The 15715-nt window shown below is 42.6% G+C and overlaps 1 protein-coding gene across 2 annotated transcripts in view; it reads right to left on the reverse strand.

Moving 5' to 3' along the window:
• Positions 1-2232: 2232 nt before the first annotated feature.
• The window catches only part of JMJD1C (jumonji domain containing 1C), a 262318-nt gene continuing 248835 nt past the window's right edge, over positions 2233-15715 (reverse strand). For both annotated transcript variants that reach the window (XM_069753629.1, XM_069753630.1), the window contains 9 exons: positions 15273-15551; positions 13852-14020; positions 13656-13746; positions 12443-12573; positions 11987-12109; positions 8161-8300; positions 6799-6975; positions 6337-6468; positions 2233-3186 (listed from right to left, as the gene is read on the reverse strand). In XM_069753629.1, the coding sequence (XP_069609730.1) occupies positions 3097-3186; positions 6337-6468; positions 6799-6975; positions 8161-8300; positions 11987-12109; positions 12443-12573; positions 13656-13746; positions 13852-14020; positions 15273-15551 (1332 nt within the window). In that variant the 3' untranslated portion in view covers positions 2233-3096. The remainder of the gene's footprint in view (positions 3187-6336; positions 6469-6798; positions 6976-8160; positions 8301-11986; positions 12110-12442; positions 12574-13655; positions 13747-13851; positions 14021-15272; positions 15552-15715) is intronic.

The following is a 15715-nucleotide window of genomic DNA, read 5'->3' on the forward strand; positions in this document are numbered from 1 at the left end:
CCATTTTCCCATTAGGGATAGGGTTTGAATTACATTTACGGTTGGGATTAGGGTTTGGGGTGTGTCAGGGTTAGGGGTGTGGTTAGGGTTATGCTTAGGATTAGGGTTAGGGGTGTGTCCGGGTTAGGGTTATGCTTAGGGTTAGTGGGTTTTCACTGTTTAGGCACATCAGTGGCTCTCCAAATGCAACATGGCGTCCGATCTCAATTCCAGCCAATTTTGCATTGAAAAGTCAAATGGAGCTCCTTCCCTTCCGAGCTCTGTCATGCACCCAAACAGGGGTTACCCCAACATATGGGGTATCAGCGTACTCAGGACAAATTGCCCCTGGGTGAGTATAATCTAACGTCTTTTTCTCCTCTTTCAGGTAACATCGGGGGCTTATCTACAGCATTACAGAATGCTGTAGATAAGCCCCTGATGCCGGTGGGTTTACCTCACCCGCGATTTTCGGGGCGACAGGTTCCCTTTAATCATTCCAAAAATTCCTGTAAAACACTTGAAGGGTTAATGAACTTCTTGAATGTGGTTTTGAGCACAGTGAGGGGTGCAGTTTTTAGAATGGTGTCACACTTGGGTATTTTCTATCATATAGAACCATCAAAGTGACTTGGTCCCTAAAAAAATAAATGCAGGTAATATCAAAGAAATTTTACCACTATCATGAAGTACAATACATCACGAGAAAACTATGTCAGAATCATCAGGATCCGTTGAAGCGTCCTAGAGTTATAACCTCATAAAGGGACAGTGGTCAGAATTGTAAAAATTGGCCCGGTCATTAACGTGCAAACCACCTTTGGGGGTAAAGGGGATAAGGATCTTTATTCTCTTGGATTGCTGTGCCTCAAGTCTGACATTTTAGGGTCATTCTAAGAACAAAGAGCGTGTTGGACTTTATAATGGGTTGACATTTTTGGTGATGGGGCGTCATTATCTATTTAAAAGTTATGATAAAGATATTTTATTTCAGGATGACGAGTCGTGTCTAGTTTTTTCTTTTAGGAAATCTCTAATCAGTCATTTCCTCGACCTTGAATCTACCTCAACCTTGAATCTCCTAAAATGTTAGTACGTACCCTCATCATCTCCCGCCTTGACTACTGCAATCTCCTCCTTTGTGGCCTCCCAGCTAATACTCTTGCTCCTCTCCAGTCTCCCCTCTACTCTGCTGACTGATTAATCCACCTCTCCCCCTCTACAAATCTTTTCATTGGCTTCCAATTCCCCAACAAATACAGTTAAAAATACTAACTTTGACCTACCAGGTCGTCCATAATTTGTCTCCTTCATATATCTTCAAACTAATCTCTCAATACCTACCCAACACATACTTTCTGGTCCTCTCAAGCGCCCTGTCTCTCTCCTCCACACTCTTATGTTCCTCATCCAATCACCTCCATAACTTGTCCCAAGCATCCCCCCCAACGTCTGGAAGTCAGTGCCCAAACAAATCCGATTGTCCACAATATTAAGACCTTTCTGACCGAACTTTAAAACCCATTTCTTCAATAAATCTTACAGCCTGCAATGACCCCGCTGCTGTATCAGCACCACCTGAGCTGCTGCAATTCCCAAGTCTACGGTGTCTTTCCCCATTACCCTATGTGAACCCACAAGAGCAGGGTCCTCTCCCCTCGGTTTCAGTATGTCATTGTTCGTTTGCTCACCGTATTTTATATTTGTATCCTGTATGTAACCCCTTCTCATGTACAATCTATCATGTAATCAATGGGGCCCTAAAAATAAATATAATATTGATAGGTGGGGGAGGTCGGATATCCCTCAATCAGTAAGAAGGGGTCACCATGGATCCATCACTGTGTAAGAATAAAAAGCCAGCAATGAGTTTCCCACATCTGAGCTGCCTGGGGCCACCGCCGCTATGGGGCCATCAAGTCACAGCTGTATACCAGTTCTAGTGGCATGAAAATCCAAGTTTACGTTTCATTCACACATGCAGGTTTGGCAGCACTTTATGTTGCTTGTGATTTCTATTGCTTCAAAATCTGCATGTGTAACTACAGCTATATTACTGGGGCTACACGAATCTAAACTCATGAGATGGTAGGACTCAAAGTGGGCAAACAAAACTGCAGACACCCCATTACCCAACAACGTAAATGAAGCTGCCAAGGTTTTCTGTCGCCTGCCTTTTTCTGCAGCTACGTACATTACATCCCATGGGACAGGGGATCTCGCCGATTGCACAACACACACGTACTTCAAGTAAACATTTGAGAAATTCTTTTTAATGGAAAATGTAAAACCCCTTTGAACTTCAATGTACAAAGCATGTGGAACACTTGCACTTTTAACAAATTAAAGCAAGCCAATGTTTTAAAAAAATACATCATTGAATGTATATATGTATATATTTACAGAGCATATTAAGTTTTATTTAGCTTCAAAATGTCACAAATTCTTTACCAAAAATGAGACAACTTTGTTTCAAATAAATTACATCTTCTTTAAATGTCTAATTATACATTGAGTAGGCTTCAATAAATCACTGAAGTGTCTTCTTATTAATACCGTGTTATATCTTATATTGTACAAAGTTTACAGGTATTTGGCAGTAATCTTTCAGATCATGTTATGAATGCTTCCAAATGCAGGCAATAGCTGGTGATTTCTGTTTTACCCTCACAGTTATTGTGTCAATGTAGTGAAAAATATCCAAATATTTTTAGCAAACTATACAAGTCACATTTACATTTGATCAACAATATAAGCGTAGAACTTTTTGTTTTCTTTTCTTTTTTTCAAAAAAATAAATACATTTAAATCTGACATTTTTCTTCTTTTTCACAAACTCTTAATGTACAGTATGTTACATTGTAGCATGGGTGTGATGGCTCCGATCGTGCTGCAGCGCTGGGGAGACCTGTAATGAGCGTCCGGCCCTGCGGAGGAGGCCGACCACATCTGCTGTGACCGTCTTATACTGGTGTGGTGTCAGTAACATGGAAATACTTGGAGAAGAGTTTCTTGGCACTGATGATAGAACAGCGGCTCGCTCAGTGTCCCTTTATCTGAATTATTCTCTCCCGACACAAGAATCTTTTCATCTCCAGCAGAAACAAAAAACAACAACTAAGATTCTTCCATGTCTTCCATTTCCTCTTCGTGAATCTTCAAGGATCTTAGCATTTCTTTGACTGAATGATACAAGATGTTTTTTACCTGGCAAAAAAATTCAGAAAACTGGGTCATTATATCCAGTTGCTTCTGCAAGTAAAACCCCGAGGAGCAGGAGCCCTCCATCACATCTCTATTTGCCAAACAAAACACGAGAATGGCACTCTAGCTGTTATGGAACTACAATTCCCAACATGCTCTACCATAGACAAAAAAGCATCAGTATAAAAATACTATCTAAATATTGGCGACTCATTGAACAGATAATAACACCAGGAGAACCAAGAGTCAAAACTGGCCAGAATAATTCGTAAAAGGTAACATTTATTGAAAACTAAATTAGGGTATGTTTCCACGTGCAGGAAACGCTGCGTGTTTGACGCTGCATAGAGCCGCAGCGTCAGACAGGCAGCGTCCAGATGTTACAGCATAGTGGAGGGGATTTAATGAAATCCCGTCTCCACTATGCGTGGTAACACGCACGCGGCGGCCCTGCGACTCCGGACATGCTGCTCGTCTTTTCAGATCGCAGCATGTCCGTATATCTTGCGGCGACGCTGCGTCGCCGCAAGATATAGCACAGGGCCCTATGTGTGGGGAACGATGATCCCGGATGTGTGCTATGAACACATCCGGCATCATCGCGTCCCAGAAAGGGGGCGGGGCTTACCGCAGAGTGGGTTTTCCGCTCCGACGATACCGCCGGCCATCCTGATCGTGGACACGCAGCCTTACATAAATACAATAATAACCAACAATAGTCAATGGTATATAGACATGATAGCAACTGTATCCATAAGTACATCCAATTGTCCAGGTACAAGACCACTAGAGTAACATGAGCGTATCCTCACAAGTGTCAAGACATGTATTTACCCACTTATGAGCAATGTTCCTATGGATGTGTGGAAATCAACCCCAACAGTGAATTACTAATGGCCGTACAAAAAGGTGACCACACATCTCAAAAACGACAGGCAGCATAATCTGAATAAAATCAGAGTGGTAAATTACCCATGTGTGCGGGAGGGTCCTGTATCGGTCCTGGATCACGTACCCCAACGCGCATTTCGCATTCAAACTTTGCCGCTTCCTCAGGGGGCATGGTTTAACTAGAATCTCTATCCGGTTTATAAGGAGTTTACATCCGATCACGTGATGTAACAGGTGCACAAACGTGACACGCCGGATCTTCCCCGAACAGGACCCTCCCGCACACATGGGTAATTTACCACTCTGATTTTTGAGATGTGTGGTCACCTTTTTGTACGGCCATTAGTAATTCACTGTTGGGGTTGATTTCCACACATCCATAGGGACATTGCTCATATGTGGGTAAATACATGTCTTGACACTTGTGAGGATACGCTCATGTTACTCTAGTGGTCTTGTACCTGGACAATTGGATGTACTTATGGATACAGTTGCTATCATGTCTATATACCATTGACTATTGTTGGTTATTATTGTATTTATGTAATTTAGTTTTCAATAAATATTACCTTTTACGAATTATTCTGGCCAGTTTTGACTCTTGGTTCTCCTGGTGTTATTATGCTCTACCATAGGATGCCAAGCATGCCGAGTGTTGAACTTTTAAAACACATCGGGCGCTACAGGCTGCCGACACCGGCCCTAAAATGTAAGGGTGTATTTAAACAACAAATCGCTCTCACAGAAACCTTTTTCTACCCCCATTGCAAATTCTGTTTAGTAACAAAATGTACAGACATTCTGCTGTTTGCAATAAATAAATAACAATTTAAATAGCTAAAAACAACTAATATAACAAGTGGTTTCTCTACATTAAAGGGACTGTCAGCCCAGAATGACTGTTCACAAAAGTGCAGGCACTCGGTGCATCATGGCGGGGCCCAGCAGTTCAGTACACCTTCCCACCTGCCTGTTTTCCATCTCCACCATTCGCTGAGTCTATGAAGCCAGAGCTGTCAATCAAAGAGGAAGGTAGAAATAGAAGGTAAACAAGCAGGTGGCAAGGTGTATATTAATGTTTGGCCCCGCCATAATGTACTTTGTCTGCCCAGAATGACTGTTCAGACAGAGTCCCTTTAAACACAAAATGCCACTTGTATGGAATACTGCAATCTCAATCTTTCAACCTCTTTAGGGTATGTGCACACGTTGTGGATTCCCTGCAGGTTTTCTGCGGATTTTGTGCAGAATTTGCCTGCGTTTTTACACCTGCGGATTCCTATAATGGAATAGGTGTAAACCGCCACGGATTCCGCACAAAGAATTGACATGCTGCGGAAAATAAACTGCTGCGTTTCTGAATTTTCTGCAGCATGTGCTCTGCGGATTTGGTTTTGCATAGGTTTACATGGTACTGTACACTGCATGGAAAACTGGGCAGATCCGCTGCGGATCTGCAGCCAAATCCACAATGTGTGCACATAGCATTAGTATTTAGTTGGTTGCTAAGACCCGCTGCAAACAAAACAGATAGCCAGTCCCCAGCTTCCGGCAGCGATCCTGAGGGATAGGATAGGGCAAACTAACAGTTGAATGGGGGCCAACAGATAAGTGTTATGTATAATGAGAAGCGTTTATACACTACACACATTATGGATGAACCATAGGCACTGTTCACATTAGTGTTATATCAGTTATGTGGCAGAAATTGATGCTGAAGACTTTACCATCAGTAAGGATCCATTTATGATGTGCAGTGTTCATTACTAGGGTTCAAAGGACAACGCACATATAGATACTGTTTTCTATAAAATAGTACCAGACTTAACGCTGTGGCTTTTTGCTGTGGGACAACCAGATCTTGGGAGACTGCTGTTTGCAGGATGGATATGTTTATTTGCACTTGTTCAAGCAGAGGAGATGAGATTTATGCAGTAAATGTGGCATTGTTCTAGCCCCAGGCTTTGCTGCACGTCATTGTAGACAAGTCCCCTGTGTGGGAATTCGTGATCTTCAACATAGAGGATGTTGTTATATTTCCGTCTTAACCTACATTTTCCTCTTTCATTTGATATGACCTCAGCACAGAGATAGAGCGGACCATGGACACGGTGACCGTGAATCAAACTTGTTTTTATGCTAAAAATCCTGACCTCATTTTTGCCAGACATTTATATTTGTCGAATAATCGTTAGAAAATAACATTGCTCTCTTGCCAATGTGAGCGAGGACAGCAGAACACGCTGCCTGTACGCTTCTCACCTGCAATTTATCATCAAAATTGATTTCTTCTTTAGAAAGCCTCAGCTCTTGAGTTAAATGAAATGAGTGAACAAGATGTTCTGGGGACACAAAGTCTTGAGTCACTTGGATGCAGCTGTGAAAATTTTGCACCTGTCGCAAACAAAAGAGAAAAACGTGTAAGTGTCACCTTCCACGGCTGACGAGGGGATGCGTAGCGCCATTCACCGGCTGTATCAGGATCATATCAACGAGACCTTGATTGCCCCATAAATGGCTAGAATTCACATCAGGTCTTTGAAAACCTTGTATGATGGCACGTGGCATCCCTGTGACTTCATATTACGACGATATTCTTCCATGGAAGCAATTCTTTCCAGGAAGATTATCGCAGTAATTCGGCATCTGCTGGAACATGCCACCTTTGTACTCCATCTACATCAAATCTGAGGCATAAACTAACACTTCCTATCACCACCTCACCTGATAAATGGCCCCAGCAGGCAGTATGACTGCATCACCGAGGAACTGGACAAGTGTGTGGCTCTTCACACCATAATCATCGAGGAGACTTTGGCGGAGTTTCTTGTTCAGGTACCAGTTCTGGTCTCGTATCGGGTCATGGTCAGGAAGGATTTCGAGGCATTGCTCTTTTGCGGCCTAAAAAGAGAAGAGAGAAAGATCCGCCTTTATTGTTGTGGAAAGATCCGTGCCGTATAGAAGTTTATACTTCTTCCCCGCTCTAGCACTCGTGCCAAACACTTACAGAACAGAATCCCTTTCTACTCTGTAGTCCCCTGTGAAGACCACATTTTGCTTGTGTAAAATTATGCTAAAATGGAAATTCTGAGAATTAACACAGGATGTAGTCATAGGAAAAAAAATATCTGACAAAGTTTCTCAACACTCCCAAGGAAAGCAGAAGCAATGGCAGATACTTAAGTGCAGCACTGGCAGACACACTGCAGATCCCCTGGCACGTGCTCAGCAGCTCTAGAACAAGGAGATTTTACTCCATTGCCTCCTTGATGCTTATTCCAGTTGTTATTTTCATAAATATTCCATGTTACGCTATGTGCACACGATGCGGATTTAGTGCGGATCCGCAGTGGATTTTTCCGCGCAGAAACGCTGCAGATCCGCACTGTGATTTACAGTACAATGTAAATCTATGGGGGGAAAAAAAAAGCTGTGCTGCGGATTTAAAAGACGTGCATGTCACTTCTTTTGTGTGGATCTGCAGCGTTTCTGCACCCTTCCATTATAGAAATCCGCAGTGGTAAGAACCGCAGAAAATCCACATCAATTCTGCATAAAATCCGCGGCAAATCTGCACCTGTGGTTTCTGCCAGGAGATTTTGCAGATTTCTGCACCCCATTCCGCAACGTGTGCACATAGCCTTACTCACCGAATTCCCTCATTACAAGTGCTAAATGTTAGGTTATAACAATGGAAGTACAGATGGTCTAGATCAGTGCTCTCTGGTCGTGATCGGGAACTGTACAAATTTCCTGAGCTTCCGAGGACCCTGCCACAGCATTTCATACACCGCCTGGTGTGGAGTCCTTTGTATGGCGCACTGGCGATACCTCTACAACTAACCATAAGCCAAGCCTGGGCTCCAAGAGGGCAAGGAAAAGCATGCAGTTCTGGTCCACGGCCACAGAGCACTGACCTGGATCATGATCCATGGGTCAGCAAAGAAATCCACTCATTTCTAATTAGAAGATTTTGGAAATGAAATATACTACTGGTTTTCTGGAAATGTCCTCTATTTCTAGATGCCATAGGAGAGTCACCCAATTATAGAAACATAGTCTGTGCCACAGTGGTGGAGCCTTTACCTTATGTAGAAACTCTCGGATTTTGTCTGCGTCTTTAGTCTCGTAAATGTGCCAGAGAGAACCAGGAGCCTCAGTGGGGTCCTTCAGCCTTTTCTTCAAACATTCATCCATGTCTTCTTCCTCGAACTTCTTGACTACAGCTGAAACAGGAAAGGTGGTTATAAAATAACTGGCAACACATTTGCCAAATCGAGTGCAAGAAGGAATCAAGGAGCTGCCTGAGGCGACCGATCTTGTACCAATTTTAGTTTTTCAAGAAGTCTCAGAAAAAGTTGATAACTGATTAGCATGGTCAAAACACTATAGTTTTCAGAAATCTATCAATGACATTTATATTTTACCATCAGATCTTTACACATGTGGATTCCTTCCTTCCTTGTACCACACACCATATGTTGTACATCCTCCTGACTTCATAAAAAGCCTTAAAAGCATCTTGTTGCATTATGTAGATCAAAGGGGTATTCCCATCTCCAAGATATTATCCAAATATATAGTAGATGTAATAAAAATATTAGCAAATATCTAAAATTAAAAACGCAGTATACTTTTTCTGATTCGCCATGTTGCTTACCCCATGTGCAGGGCATTGCAGTAGCTTTGATATCCATGGGTACGACCTCTAATGGATAACTGTCACTATGTTAGGCTACGTTCACATTTGCGTTGTTGTGTGTTGCGTCGGTTACGCAACGCAAAACGCATGCAAAAACGCATTGTTTTGTGACGCATGCGTCCATTTTTGGCTTGATTTTGGACGCAAAAAAAATGCAACTTGCAGCGTCCTCTGCGCCCTGACGCTTGCGCCAAAAATGACGCATGCGTCACAAAACGCAAGACAACGCATGTCCATGCGCCCCCATGTTAAATATAGGGGCGCATGACGCATGCGTCGCCGCAGCTGCGCCCGACGCAACGCTAATGTGAACGTAGCCTTGGTGGTCTTAACCATGGACACCTAAGCTACTGCAATGCCCTGCACATGGGGTAAGCAACATAACGAATCAGAAGAACTATACTGCCTTTCTAATCGAAGCCATTTGCTAATATTATTATTACTACTACACCTACTACATATTAGGAAAGGATCTTGGAGATGGGAAACTTCTTTAAGGTTTTATATAAATCCGCCAAACCAGAGGATAGGACCCTATGTATTTCATATCATGGTATCTCAAGCAGTCCTAAAACATCCATTTCACCAGGGAATATTTCAGACCCCTTGTTCTTGAGACCTATTAGTGGGGGGTCCCAGAAAGGGATCATCTACGCAGAAGAGAATCGCTTAAGTGTAAGGGTACCGTCACACACTGCCATTTCGATCGCTACGACGGTACGATTCGTGACGTTCCAGCGATATCGTTACGATATTGCTGTGTCTGACACGCAGCAGCGATCAGGGATCCTGCTGAGAATCGTACGTCGTAGCAGATCGTTTAGAACTTTCTTTCGTCGCTGGATCTCCCGCTGGCATCGCTAGATCGGTGTGTGTGACACCGATCTAGCGATGCGTTCGCTTGTAACCAGGGTAAACATCGGGTTACTAAACGCAGGGCCGCGCTTAGTAACCCGATGTTTACCCTGGTTACAAGCGTAAACTAAAAAAAAACAAACAGCACATACTTACATTCTGGTGTCCGTCAGGTCCCTTGCCGTCTGCTTCCCGCACTCAGTGACTGCCGGCCGTAAAGTGAAAGTAGAGCACAGCGGTGACGTCACCGCTGTGCTGTGCTTTCACTTTCACTTTACGGCCGGCAGTCAGTGAGTGCGGGAAGCAGACAGCAAGGGACCTGACGGACACCAGAATGTAAGTATGTGCTGTTTGTTTTTTTTTACGCTGGTAACCAGGGTAAACATCGGGTTACTAAGCGCGGTCCTGCGCTTAGTAACCCGATGTTTACCCTCGTTACCCGGGTACCTCGGCATCGTTGGTCGCTGGAGAGCTGTCTGTGTGACAGCTCTCCAGCGACCACACTACGATTTACCTACGATCACGGCCAGGTCATATCGCTGGTCGTGATCGTAGGTAAATCGTATAGTGTGACGGTACCCTAATAGTCACCAGGTTTCACACTACAAACTGCACTGCATATTTTATTAAACAGATCTTGCACATGAAGAGGCTTGGTGTACTTACTTTGAAAGTCAATACCTGAATGTCCATGCTTGCTCATTTTAATATTAGGCAGTATTAGGAACATTCACAAAGGATTATACAGCCAGTCTTACATAGATTTTTAACCCCTTAATGACCGCCAATACGTCTTTTAACTGACCTGAGATATAAGAGAATAGCCTCCCCATACAGGTGACAATCCAGCAGCTGTCAGCTGTACACTATAGGTGACAACTTGCTGCATTAGCCACGATCAGTGTTTGCACTGTCCATATCTGTTTAACCCCTTAGATGCTGCTGTCAATAGTGACTACATCATTATAAATGGTTAACAGAGTGTGGGCGCTTCCTCTTTATCCCAATTGGTGCCCTCAGATCATGATTGTGTGGTCCTGATGTTTGCGATGGCAATTCACGACCAAATAGCAGCCTTAGAGTCTGCTGGCTGTTGTAACCTGTTCAGAAGTTAGCGGCATTTATGTGTTAAACATACACTTTTTCATTTCTGTCATGCCACTTTGCATTATTTCCTGAAAAGCACCTGAAGGGTTAATAAACTACCTGACTGCAGTTTTCAATATGTCAGGGGGTGCTGTTTTTAAAATGGTATCACGTTTGGGGTTTCCCAATATATGAGACCCCTAAAGGCACTTCAAACCTGGATAGTCCCCTAAAAAAATAAATGTTGTAAATTTCCTTGTAAAAATGAAAAATTGCTGCTACATTTTTAAACCTCCTAAAATGCTAACAAAATACAATAATGTTTTACAAATGGTGTTGATGTAAAGCAGACATGTGGAAAATGTTATTTAGTAATGGTTGGCGGTGGTATGACCATCTGGATTAAAGGGATAATCATTCAAATTTTGAAAATTGCTAATTTTTTAACATTTTTCTCAAATTTTTGATATTTTTTGTAAATAAACACAAAACATATTGAACTAAATTTACCATTGTCATAAAGTATAATGTGTCACGAAAAAACAGTCTCAAAATCACTGGGATTTGTTGAAGTGTTGCAGAGTTATTACCACATAAAGTAACACTGGTTAGATTTAAAAAATTTGGCTCCGTCACTAAGGGGTTAAAGTAAGCACATCAGACTCTTCAGGCCTAAAGAGCGAGTCAATAACATATGCAGTTTGTATTGTGAAATCTGATGACAGATTGTTTACATTTGGATAAATCCTGTGAAACTCTTAAAGGGACACTGTCACCTGAATTTGGAGGGAACAATCTTCAGCCATGGAGGCGGGGTTTTGGGGTTTTTGATTCACCCTTTCCTTACCCGCTGGCTGCATGCTGGCTGAAATATTGGATTGAAGTTCATTCTCTGTCCTCCATAGTACACACCTGCGCAAGGCAAGATTACCTTGCGCAGGCGTGTACTACAGAGGACAGAGAATGAACTTCAATCCAATATTGCAGCCAGCATGCAGCCAGCGGGTAAGGAAAGGGTGAATCAAAAACCCAAAAACCCCGCCCCTATGGCTGAAGATTGTTCCCTCCAAATTCAGGTGACAGTGTCCCTTTAAGTTTGTGATCACATATGAAGGTAGAGTAATGGTTCTTGGCATGATTTAGAAGCCAAAAAATGTAAAAAGGAAAAAAAAGCTCCAATAGACAGAGATACCACTCCTATTAAAGCAGGTGTTGGAAAAGGGGTTACACATCAGAGAGGTAATGATTTGGTTTGCTATGGTCACATACCAGATTTACAAGCAGCCACATTGCCTTTAACGGCTCCAACATAGACTAAGATGTTCACCATATCTGACACTTCTATGTGAAGGTTTGTTGTTCCGGTGTCATGCTCCTTGGTTGCAATCACTCCTGAATGTACAAAAAGAAGGAAAAAAAGTTAAAACTAAATCTGCACATTACTGGATATGTCTGACCGCTCTGGAGAATGACATGTACGCTTCCAACATTTTTTTTTAGTAGCAGATGTGCCAGGTCATACAGCTGCACGCTCCTCAGAGACACGTTCCCCAATCTAATACTGATGGCATGGGTCCTAGTCTCATCAAGGTGAAGCAAATGAATGCAGGAAACCTCACCATTCCTTATTCTACTATTACATTTCCAGCATCCAGATATTAATTCTTTCACAGACTTTTTAGCAGATTATTATTATTTTCATTATTATAATTAAACCAAACTCACCATACGCGCTACACAACCTGGGGCCCAAGTCTGGACGTACAAAGAATGATGGCATGTGGGATGCAAGGTTGAACTTCCCATCTGGATTGCAGTATTCTGGTACCGGGAGCATCCTAAAGAAATCTTCATGTCTGGGGAATAACACACAGGAGCCATATCAGACGTCCGTAACATCAGGTCTTGTCCTTCTAATAATATAATAAGTGCAAATCCTTTCTTAGGCTGCATTTCACACCGCAGCAGGTTAGTAACGCTGCCGTCTTGCCACCATCTCACTGGACAATCACTATTTTGCAGGGAAACCATTTTTACCTGTAGGACTGCTCTGCTGATCACGATAAAACAGCCTTTTCACTGCAAGATTGTCCAGGGAAATAGTTTAAAAGGTGGAACAGGGCTGTTGTAGTTTTCAGCCGCAGCGATCGCTGCAGGTGAACACAGGCAAACAAAGTGCACTGTCATTGAGTGACTATAATCACCCAGCTCGACTCCTTCCAGAACAGGATGCAGGATGGCTGGGACTTGGCTTATGAGCGTGGGGCCGATTCATACAAGGCAGGTGCCGGCACGTGTCTCTAACATCAACGACCAGAGCCAACATTGATCACTGCAGTCCGACAGCAGCATCTCAATGGTTAATCGGCAACAGTGGCATTTAAATGGTTCCAGTGGCAACATATGTAGGTCCCACCACCCATGGTCCCCTTCCCTATGAACAGTCATGTGATGCCGATTGCTCAGTATGCTATTCGGGGGCACACTGTGGACCGCTTATCACCACTTGCTTCTCCCAGAGGAGCAGAGGCTTTGTAGTATTGAACTGTAAAATACTAGCAATCAAACAAACAATAGCAGATTCCAGTCCACTAGCTGGACTAAAAAAAATAGTGTGAAAATTCCCAATTCACAAAAAAAGAAGAAGAAACAAAATTTGGTCTGATCTATGAAAATATAAAAATTAACCCATTCCAAAAACCATCTACAAAAAGAAAATCAAAATGCACAAATAATTTTTTTTTGGTCACCACATCTGTAATAATGTAATAAAACAGGATCAAAAGATCGTATGTATTCCAAAATGGCATGAATGGGAAATTCAGCTCCCAACACAAAAAAAAAAGTCATCACACAGCTCCAACAACGGAAATGTAAAATCAGCAGCATCTGCCACAATGAGGGCATTTTACGTCCAGATAAAACAGCAGGGCAATACCTGGCAAGCATCATGTTTCGGAAGTCTTCTCCTGAAGGCTGATCTTTCAGTTTTAGAAGAATCGTCTCGCCGTTTTTAAGTTTCTGTCGTTCTATTTGTGCAGGAAATAAGAGCAATCAGAGGAGCTAGATTTATAACTCTTAGACAATCAGTGATCTTTGGCGCCTTATTATTCTCTACCACTTGTGGAACTTACTGGAGACGTCCTCGAATCCATCCCAGAACTCATTCACGTTGCCGCTTGACACTATTCCTTCTTTGCAGTTCAGAAGATCCCCTTGATGTTCCCCGAAGTCGTGGCCGATTGCTTCCGATTTCCATAGATTTGGGTTCATTTTCTTATGATTTCCAGAAACCACAACAGTCTATGAAAAACAATACTACTACAATTAATAAAGCCTAAATCACGTGGTTTGAAGACAGTTATGCGTTATTACCACTGGGGCTACACCGCTACTTTGGCAGCGACACATTGCGCTACATCACAGCATAATGTAAATGGATGGGAAAACTTTGCAAACAGCAAGTTGCTATACAGATTCTGTGACATATTGCGATATGATATTACTGCATCACAGTGTAATGTGTCACGGCCACCGTCGCCATGTAGCACAGCTTATAACATTAGGGAAGTGTTCACACGTGGCAAATCACACATCAAAAAGGCCCAAGCAGAAACCCCTGGATGTGGTACAGAAACAACCTCAATAGAACAGACTGAAATGTCTACAACAAATTGCCACATGAGAATATACCATCATATTTTAATGAAAAAAGCTGCAGATTTAACAAATACAGAGGGGCACAGACTCCGTAAGCGTTCCTGCTCCATCTTTTTGTCATTCTAGTATTACTGTCTACTGCAACTTATTGGTGCTGTCACTTGGCAACTGCTGAGATGCGAGGATGGAAACAGATGGCTGAAAACATCTCGCTCTTCTCCGGTTCCAAAAATGATTATATGATGACGCACGGAAATCATCGAGATAAAAGTCATCACATTCTGCTGCGGAGGAATAGGGGCGTAGAAAACAAAGATCTGCAAAGTTTTCCTTGCTCTTTTGTATCTGAAAATAATGTGCATCTCCAGCTACAAATACACTGCATGGACCCAATGATTAGGATGCACTCATTCCCCTCGCCCCCGTTTTTTCACAGGAGAGAGACGTAGATGGTTGTGGGATCCCTCTCTGCTTGACGGAATCCCACTATCAAAAGTCGGGTCCTTTAGGTGGCTTCTTAAATTGATAAGAGACTAGGTACTCTAATACGTAAAAGTATATATTTTAATAAGTGAGAACATATTGGGTGAGGTGTGAAGGGCGTACATCAACAATTTATGGAAATTAATGTACCGCGCTTTAATTCCCATTTTCAATACCTCTGCTTCCGGTAGAGACTGAAAACCTACCATAATAATGTCCAATTGACACATGGACATTGCGTTACAGTCTTACAGTAAATCTGTCTCAGATGCTCATGGGCAAGCAGAGATCGTGAAAAATGAAGAAAGGGGTATTTTAGGAAGCTGCAGAATATTAAAATAATGAGTAAGATTTAGGCAAAAAACTAAAGCCTTTTATCCAGCCTCCGAGCGGCCCTGTGTGGATTGCTCACCTTCCCCTGCTTCCAGCAATCTCTGAAGAGCTTCCAGTTGCTGTTGTGCCGGTGATCTCTTAACCATAAAATGTAACGATCACAGATCCAAGAATGTGGGATATCATTGTACGTTCTCGTCTTCTCGTCCAGAGGTGGCTTGCGGCTTTCAGATATTTCCTCTTTTGGCTCGGCTTTTATGCTGGGTTTAGGCGACCTTGTGGCAGGAATCTTGTTTTCAACCACTGATGCGATGATGTCATCCAAGAAGTTTGGCATGGACCTTCCGCCTTTACCGCTCTGGTGTCACAAAGAAGAAAATATTTCAAGCTTGCAAATATCTTTAATAGTGTTCAGATTTCTGATGGCTTACGGACAGTCTCTTTTTCACAGACATTTTGTGGATTTACACTTCACTCATCAGACATTCGAAGCAGAAGGCAACAACCTACAAGCTATATAGC

This window comes from Ranitomeya imitator, chromosome 2 (assembly GCF_032444005.1).
Source record: "Ranitomeya imitator isolate aRanImi1 chromosome 2, aRanImi1.pri, whole genome shotgun sequence".
NCBI lineage: Eukaryota > Metazoa > Chordata > Amphibia > Anura > Dendrobatidae > Ranitomeya > Ranitomeya imitator.